Genomic DNA, 9,334 nt, shown 5'->3' with positions numbered 1-9,334 from the left:
GTTCTGGTGAAACCCAAATAGCTAGGTAGTAGAGTTTACTACCAGTCAATTTAACAACTTGTATTAATCTGTAAATCCAACTGAAGTTTCATTGATAATAGATGAGAAAGGACCAGCTGGCATTTCTCATACACAGGGAGAGAATAAATTCCCTGAATTGTTGGGTTTCAGCATCCCAGGTAACCTCCAGAAGGTTCTGGTGATGCTTATCTTATCATTTGCTAGATTACAGGTAGCTGGGTACATGTGAATTCAAGACTTAAAATTCTATCTCAAAATTCTACCCACTTATAAGATTTTTCTTATACGTTTATACACTTTTGTGAGTATATGCAAATATTCCATGAAGAAGCAAGGTTAGGTATCTTTTGGTATGGGTTAAAAACCCCACAGAGTAAGTCTTTATGGCAAGGGCAAAAAAGAATGTTTTGAGGTGTGAGGGAGTGCACTGAAAGAGCAAAACACAAGTGCAGAAATAAAAGGGTCTTGGTTTAATTCTCCTTTGTATCCATAGGCAGCTCTACAAATACCATCCTAATGAGCCGTTGCCTAGGCCCTCATCTCATAAAACCCTCAGAAGGCAAAATGCATGAAAGGCAGAGCTGATTCTATCTCTTTTGATATTTGCCCTTGGATCTACTTTTGGGTCTCTGAGAGCACATGAATTAACATGAGACAGTGAAAGTATTCAAAAGGCCTTTCCAATGATGAGTCAAACCAGTTACCATACAGCTTGCATATTTATTGAACAAATACTACTAAAATAGCTAAAATACATTGGGTACTTGTCGTGAGTGCATCAGTAAAGATCACATTGTTACAAAAGCCTGCATATTCAGCAGTACACAACTGCAACTCTACGTAAATGCCACAGATGCAGAATACTGTTTCTTGCTCTATTTACACAGCGGATATACCTACTCTAACAAAGGAGGTAGGGGGGAAATGCACAGGAAACTCAGGCCAACGGGGAGCGAGAAGAGAAGGAAGAAGTGCAGCGCATGCGTCAGTCGATGTGTAACAGTCAGAAGCGGAACAGTTCAGAACGAAGCCTGCCCTGTCAAAGGAAGAGCTAAAAGACAGTTATATAAAAATCAAGGTGGGCTTTCAGACTGGCTAACACAACAACATTCCGTGAGTAGATGGTATTGTCTGATTGTATTTTTGTTTATCCATTTCATTGGGAGCAAGGACAAAAATGTAAAATCTACACCTTGCTTATCAGGACTGTTGAAAAAGAGTGCTCTGCCTTTTAAAAAAAGAATTTTTTTTTTTGGTAAAGACATTTTCTTCAACCTAATTTTTGGGAAAGGTGTAACTTTCATGTTCCTACTGAGATGCTAATTTGGGGGATTTCCCCCCCCCTCCAGAGGGCATTTATAAAAAGGAAAAAAAAAAAAGTTTGCCCCTTTCCCCCTGAATATTCTTTCAAATGAAAGAACCAAAAGAGACACCTAAAGACGCCTGTCAAATTATTGCTTTTCGTTCACTAAGTTAGGCAGGCGAGGCTACGGAAAGGAAGAGATTTGGTAAGGAAATTACAGTTTTGTGATTGCTCCCGCTACAGTGACTGCGCGTCCGGGAGTGCCAGCCCGTGAGCCGGGGTCTCCTGCTCCGCGGGGGCGCCCGCTCAACCTCCAACGCTGACGAAGAAAGCCACACTGAAGACACGAGGAGAACAGGTCAATCCAGTCTAGAGAACGACATTCAGGGAGACAGAGTACCAACACCTTCTTAGAACATGAAAATAAAAAATAACTCCATCAGAGCTACCTCGCCAAGGAGCATGTTGAAAGTCCAAAATAGCACCATTCATCAGTGTCTCAGGTCCTGTGGCAGCATCTCGGTCACTTACCACAAGGAAACAATGAGTTTCAAACTACTTCTATACATCAAAAGAGTACATGGGTAAAATATAGAGATATACAGACAATTGATGAACATAAACTACTAGGCTTGTTACATCTAAATGAAAAAAAAAAAAAAGGGGACTCTCAGCCTCTGCAAGAAGCAGTCAGGAGCTGTGTGAGTGAAAAGGCAGAAGTGGACCGGTTGTGTGAGAGCAGAGGGCGTTTGAGTTGTGGAAGACATTGTCGTAGCAAACCAGGCCTGAAGGCCCACCTGTAAGGGATGTAAACGTGGATTCACAGTGTGAAATTCTGAGCGTTTTCACTTGAGTCAGAATGATTAAAAACTGGTTTGATGATACCTATTTGTCCACTGTAAAATCTCTAAAGCAAGGCTCAGAGTCCCATAGTTTCTTCTTATACTTGATGATTTACACAGAAAAAAATCCCATATATGATACCATGACCTCATCAATACCCATACACCATATGTAATACAAATGGAGGTGATTAAAAAGAGTGGAGGTAACTGGTTCCTGGGGAGTGGAGTTCACTGCTGCCAAGTGGAGTCAGGGAGGCAGCCCCCATCTCGCCAGCCTTCTTGCGGTTCACTTCCTTGGGGACAGGAAGTCTTCCCTGAAGGGCACACAGACAGACACACACACAAAGAATTACACTGAGTCATGCTTTTAAAACCACTTGAGCATTTTTGCTTCTTCCTCCCGACTTTTACCCCTGAACTCCCAACATTTCGCAGAGTTTACATATTAAACACAGCTCACCTGAATGCAAATATTAGGTCTGTGAGGGCATGAAGCCGTTAAACACTAGCTGCCCTGGCTGCAGCAGAATCAAGTGCTTCTCTAAGGGCTGAGCCCGGCCGTGTGGGAGGCAGCATTCCCCAAAGTCAGGTCTCTAAAAACCGTTTCTGGGATCAAATATGGCCTGACAGAAGACTGGGTGAGAGGTGTTCCTAGGAGTGTTAACGCTTTGTTTTTTTTAAAGAGTTGAATGACTGTGGTGGAAAGGGATAATTGTTTTATAATAGTTAAAATATTTAAAGCATATCACAGCTGCAACAAATGTAATTTATGAACATTTTATTCTAGAAGCAAGTGGCCCAGGCCCTATAGGCCTTACAGTGAGAGCCAAAAGTGGGGACTAAAGACAGGGGAGTGTTTGGGAGGGAAACCATGTGGGCTGGGGGTGGGCAGGCAGCAGCTGCAGACAGAGGAGACGAGAGGGGAACCAGGGCCAGGAGAGCGGGAGACTCAGCTAGTTGGGACTGACTGGGGCTCTGCTAGTCTATCCTCACAATCCTGATGAGTGAGGTTTTGTGTATCCGACTAGGAGAATCCAAATACACTGTGACTGAGGACCCATTGGGCACCCACGGGGAGGAGATCCCCACCACAATCAAACAGCAGGAGGACAGGACAATGAGGCCCATCTGCCCAAGCAGTGATACAAAATAAAGGTCTTATCACAACTGGATGTCATGCCCCACTCAGGAATGAAAACAGTGAACATATGACAAGAGTCTCTTTTAGCCTAACCATTAAGTATAGGAATTTTCTTGGAAAAAAAAAAAATCCATTATGGTTTTAAAAGATCTGTTGGGATTATTTTTTTTTTTCTTTTTGTTAAGGTCACATGTTCTAAAAGGATAGTTATAATAAGCCAATTTGACTGGATATAGGTACTTGGGTTAAAGGGATAATCATGCTTTGTAGTCTACAAATTACCATATTTGAATCTTTTTAAGAAACTCAACATTCAAAAAACTAAGACTATGGCATTCGGTCCCATCACTTCATGGCAAATAGATGGGGAAACAATGGAAATAGTGACAGACTTTATTTTCTTGGGCTCCAAATCACTGCAGATGGTGACTGCAGCCATGAAATTAAAAGACACTTGCTCTTTGGAAGAAAAGCTATGACAAATCTAGACAGCATATTAAAAAGCAGAGACATTACTTTGCTGACAAAGGTCCATCTAGTCAAAGTTATGGTTTTTCCAATAGTCATGTATGGATGTGAGAGTTGGACCATAAAGAAAGCTGAGCGCCAAAGAATTGATGCTTTTGAACTGTGGTGTTGGAGAAGATTCTTGAGAGTCCCTTGGACTGCAAGGAGATCCAACCAGTCCATCCTAAAGGAGATCAGTCCTGAATATTCATTGGAAGGACTGATTCTGAAGCTGAAGCTCCAATACTTTGGCCACCTGATGTAAAGAACTGACTCACTGGAAAAGACCCTGATGCTGGGAAAGATTGAAGGGCAGGAGAAGAAGGGGATGACAGAGGATGAGATGGCTGGATGGCATCACCAACTCAATGAGTTTGAGAAAGCTCCAGGAGTTGGTGATGGACAGGGAAGACTGGCAAGGTACAGTCCATGCGGTTGCAAAGAGTCAGACATGACTGAGCAACTAAACTTGAACTGAAGAATTCAGAAATCAGAGACATCCAAACAACTTGAAACCGAATTGTTCGGTTCACTCAGCAACCCCAGAGTGAACTAAATGTAACAGATAATTCAGTTTTAAGAAGTTTTACTTACCGTACAGTGTTCTCATATTACACATCTGTTTTATCTAAATTTTTTTTAAAAAATCTCAGACTTTTAGAGCATGTAACATTTTCAGAATGTATATAAAATCTACTCAGTATGTATTTTAATGTTCGAGTCTTAGTCTGTGATTTAGAGGTTGTTTTGGTATCATTAAATGCAAAAGGGCCAAACCAGAAAGTTAAATTAAAATTTTATTCATCATTTATATGCCCTAAAGGATCCAGAAAAGTATCCAAAAGCATTATTTCGAGCAATTCCTTTCTTTTGTGAAAATAATTTCAATTTTGAAATTTTGGCATGCAATCCCACTATTTAAAAAAGAAATCCTTTGAAACACGATGTCTTTAAAATAATGTTTGTTTCTCCTCCCATATCAACCAGTGAGCATCACGGTTCAGGATATGACAAACAAGTTTTAGACAAATGAAGAATTCAATGCTAACTATCATAGGCCTAGAAAAGGAAATCAAAAGTTCACAACACACTTCACTAAACATCATGGCTGGCCTTAAAACTGCCTACTTCAGACTTACTCTTAAGTGAATATATAGAACATCAGTTAGTCTTTATATATCTCAGTCTTACTACTCTCATATTTCCATGAAAAAAAAAAATACAGCAAAATGGATGGGAGATGGGTGGGAGCTGGGTGGGATACGGTTAATTTGGAAAGAAGTTCTTCCAGGAAAACAAAATTCTAAGGAGATTATTTCAGATTTGAATTTACCATTTTTAGTATTTTTTTCTCTCTTTTGAGACCCCCCAATATTCAGATGTGTCCTTCCTTCATTATTCACGTTCTGCATGCCTACTATGGACTGAACAGTCTATTAGATTTTAAGGCAAGAGGGACAGAAGCAGTCCTTCGAGCCTGCCCTAAAACTAACATGCTACATGGGAGCCACCCAAGTAACTGGAGGTCAGCAAAGCAGTGGTGACGAACCCTGCAGGGAGTTCTGATATGAGACACCCTGGGGAGCTGGAGTTCTGTGCATCCTTCCTTTGGAGACTGGAATTCACTGGACTTCAGTCCCTACCTCCTATTCACTAAAAAAAAAAAGAGAGACAGAGAGAAAGAAAGGAAAAAAGATATCTCTGCCCCCATTGAAGGAAGTTCAAGCTTCTGCAACAAGAGAAGGAGGTATTTCAAAGAAGAGACAGGAAGATATCTTACTTCCACAAGTTAGACCGTGGAAGAACTTTATGCAAAAATTGTGCTATTTCCCTCCGTCATCCCCATATAATGGTCCCTATAGGACTGAGGAACTTGAATAAACCAAAAGGCTGGAGGAGGAGATATAGATCCGTGTCCAGGGGCCCCCAGAGACTGTGCTCCTGGGTGGCTCTCCCTGCCAATAATTGTTAGTACATGAGTCCCCCAGTTACTCAATAATGTGTTTTGGGCCAAGTAAGCCAGGATTGTTTTTCTTATGATTATGCAAAGATGTACTTTTCCAGAAGGCAACAGCTAGAAAAAGGACAAATATATTATGCTTAAAATACTATTCATATATTTAGAAAGGAAAGAACTCAAAATAACAGAAGACCTGAATTCCAGGATCCACCAGCCCCCTGGAGCATATCTCAATGCCAACAAGGCCTAGGACTCAGATAGCCTTTCAAGAGGAAACGGAGGTACTGTTGACCTCACTGAGGAATTTGGCCAGTCTTGCTTGTCTGGTTGATGCTACCAGTATCAAAGACATGAACTCTGGGCTCCTGAATGGGGCAGGCACTCATAAAAAGCCTATACTTCCCCTCGTCCCTTCCATGATCACATCTTACCCTCAGCTACTCAGGGAAATTATGCCCTGAGATGGTCCAGCAAAGAATGTCTAGACTACTGCAACCCTGGTGGTGCAGTGGTGGGGTGTGAGTGTGTTTTAAATAAAGCGCCTGTATTTTAGCTCACTTCCACTCCAACTCTGTAAGATCAGAAAAAGTCTAGCCCAGGCAGGGTCCAAATCATTTAGTTCACGTACTTTCTTGCCAGTGATTTCGACCTTGACCTTCAGAAATTCTCTGAAAGATTCAAAGTGATTTAGGACTGTTTTCTCTCAGTGCAAACTGCCAGTCGACATAATCTCTTTAACTAATGTCTGCCTGTCAGTAAAGGGTAGGAAATTGCTGAAACCATCAAAGGCAAGTAAGATAGTTTACCAAAGTTGAAATGACAGTAATAGCTGGGGAGTCCTCTCCATTGGTCAATTACACTTAAGAAATTTTTAAATGGAAATTGTATTTTCAATGGTCTCTATTTTTTTTAAATTACAGAATCAACAGGTCAGTGGTAAAAGATACAATCATCCTTGCTTAAGGTCAAATTGAAATTTACCCTAATAAGCAAAGTTCAAAGGTATCTACAGTAAAAAATTGGTAAATGTTTCTGTTGTTTTTTTGAAATACTGCTGAAAAAATAAAATGTAAATTTTACAAATTTTCTTACAGCAGAAAACTGTCACACTGAAAATGTCTGAGCAATAAAAGCATGTTAATAGAAAATACTTTTGGGCCTAAAACTTAGAAGAAAAAATATAGCAGCTTTTTAATATTCTTTCTGTTTTGTTTCATGGGTAATTTTATCACATAGTCAGGTATTGTTACCAGAAAAAATTATCATCATCTATACTTTTAAGAGATCTTTTAGTTAGATATATTCATATTTGGATTTATCTATATCAGAATGGAACAAACAAATTAAAAAAACCTGTAAAATGTATAGTTGACAAATTGGTTCCACGATTCTTAAATTAAAATTTACTTTGGAATTCAGGCATCAAGAAAGAAAGATAATATGAACTGTAAGAGTCACAGGATATCAGGATATTCTTTTTCTTTTTTTTGTACTACATGTTATTTCCAAGATGATAATAGGTTATGGATTATGGTATCAGGTTAATGGATTATTATCAGTTCAGTCGCTCAGTCGTGTCCGACTCTTTGTGACCCCATGAATCGCAGCACACCAGGCCTCCCTGTCCATCACCAACTCCCGGAGTTTACCCAAACTCATGTCCATTGAGTCGGTGATGCCATCCAACCATCTCATCTTCTGTCGTCCCCTTCTCCTCCTGCCCTCAATCTTTCCCAGCATCAGGGTCTTTTCAAATGAGTCAGCTCTTCGCATGAGGTGGCCAAAGTACTGGAGTTTCAGTTTCAGCATCAGTCCTTCCAATGAACATCCAGGACTGATCTCCTTTAGGATGCAACTGGTTGGATCTCCTTGCAGTCCAAGGGACTCTCAAGAGTCTTCTCCAACACCACAGTTCAAAAGCATCAATTCTTCAGCGCTCAGCTTTCTTTATAGTCCAACTCTCACATCCATACATGACCACTGGAAAAACCATAGCCTTGACTAGACAGACCTTTGTTGGCAAAGTAATGTCTCTGCTTTTTAATATGCTATCTAGGTTGGTCATAACTTTCCTTCCAAGGAGCAAGCATCTTTTAATTTCATGGTTGCAATCACCATCTGCAGTGATTTTGGAGCCCCAAAAAATAAAGTCTGACACTGTTTCCACTGTTTCCCCATCTATTTCCCATGAAGTGATGGGACCAGGTGCCATGATCTTAGTTTTCTGAATGTTGAGCTTTAAGCCAACTTTTTCACTCTCCCCTTTCACTTTCATCAAGAGGCTTTTTAGTTCCTTTTCACTTTCTGCCATAGGGGATTATTATAGTAGACAGTAATGAGTATTAAAATGAGGAATAGATGTTTTTGTTTCTATATTAAAAAAAAAAACAGAACACCTTAACAAAATATCAACTGGAGATCTTACCTTAGGAAGCCTTCCCTCCATTTCCTTGTCTGGAAATGGTTCTTGACAGACCCAGACAGAAAGCTCTGGGTAATAAACCTAGAGAGACAAAGAAGCATACACATTCAGATTAAAAACAGGAGCCACTCTGAAACCTCTTGGGATCAGCTTAATGAGCTCAATTGTCCTCAATGGTCACTTATTTCCCAATTGCAACTTAGAAAGCTGGGGAAGCCCATTCTCTCTTTCAGTCAGTGTGCATACTCTACACTCAGGAGAGTTTTAGCTCAGTGTCTTCCAAGACTAAGTTCAAGAGAGCAGAGATATCAATCAGTGTTATCTTTAGCATGCAAAGTGGTAGCGTCATGGCCTGACTGGCTAAGCAAACTAAGGCACTGGGGAGGCCCAATTTTCAAAGCAACCTGTGATTAGCATCCTTGCAGAACTCCGTGTTTATGAGATACATGTGCCATGTACTCGCTCAACACTGTTAAGGGTTATCCTGATTCATTTATTAGAAGGCTCAATGATGCATAAAGCATAGGAAGGAGAGGAAGCAGCAGTCTGCCTCCTCCCCAGAGCCACACGTCTGCCCAGCTGCTTGGAAGCATCAAGGGTCTGAGACAGGGACAGGGCAAGGGATGGCGGCATCGTCATGAATGATTCAGAGAAGGCAAGACTAGTTAATAAAAGGGGGTGGGGGGGTGGGGGATGGGGTGGGGGGTGGGGAGGTGGAGCAGGGGTGGACAAGATGGAGCGATTGAGTCCAACTGAGTAACTCTTTTTTCAATACTGAAAAGGGTTATTATCATAAGAAGGTTGCTGGCCAGCTGTTCTCTATCTCTGGTAAAGACTGGAGGAGGGGGATAAGGAAGGACTTATAAGTACAGATTTAGGTCAGCTGTAAGGAAAAACTTGGCATAAGAATTGTTAAATTACTGAAAGAATTTAGAGAGGAAAACTGTGAAATCTTCCTTAAGAAATTTAGAAACTGAATCCAATCACCATCTGTCAGGGCTAATTTACATTTGATACAGCCCTTCTTGAAGGGAGGGGAGAAAATTAGATGAGAGCCCCTGCAGATCTGGTTCTATAAATGCTGTAAATAAGCTTTACATTTAATAAATGACATTAAGAATCTCACTTCATTAAT

At 40.7% G+C, this 9,334-nt stretch overlaps 1 protein-coding gene across 3 annotated transcripts in view; it reads right to left on the bottom strand.

Annotated features, from left to right (window-relative positions):
• Positions 1 to 721: 721 nt before the first annotated feature.
• The window catches only part of NREP (neuronal regeneration related protein), a 33,311-nt gene continuing 24,698 nt past the window's right edge, over positions 722 to 9,334 (bottom strand). For all 3 annotated transcript variants that reach the window (XM_070462364.1, XM_070462363.1, XM_070462365.1), the window contains 2 exons: positions 8,203 to 8,280; positions 722 to 2,483 (listed from right to left, as the gene is read on the bottom strand). In XM_070462364.1, the coding sequence (XP_070318465.1) occupies positions 2,358 to 2,483; positions 8,203 to 8,280 (204 nt within the window). In that variant the 3' untranslated portion in view covers positions 722 to 2,357. The remainder of the gene's footprint in view (positions 2,484 to 8,202; positions 8,281 to 9,334) is intronic.

The sequence above is a fragment of the Odocoileus virginianus genome, unplaced genomic scaffold (genome assembly GCF_023699985.2).
Source record: "Odocoileus virginianus isolate 20LAN1187 ecotype Illinois unplaced genomic scaffold, Ovbor_1.2 Unplaced_Scaffold_3, whole genome shotgun sequence".
Lineage (NCBI taxonomy): Eukaryota > Metazoa > Chordata > Mammalia > Artiodactyla > Cervidae > Odocoileus > Odocoileus virginianus.
This window is presented reverse-complemented; position numbering and strand designations above follow the sequence as displayed.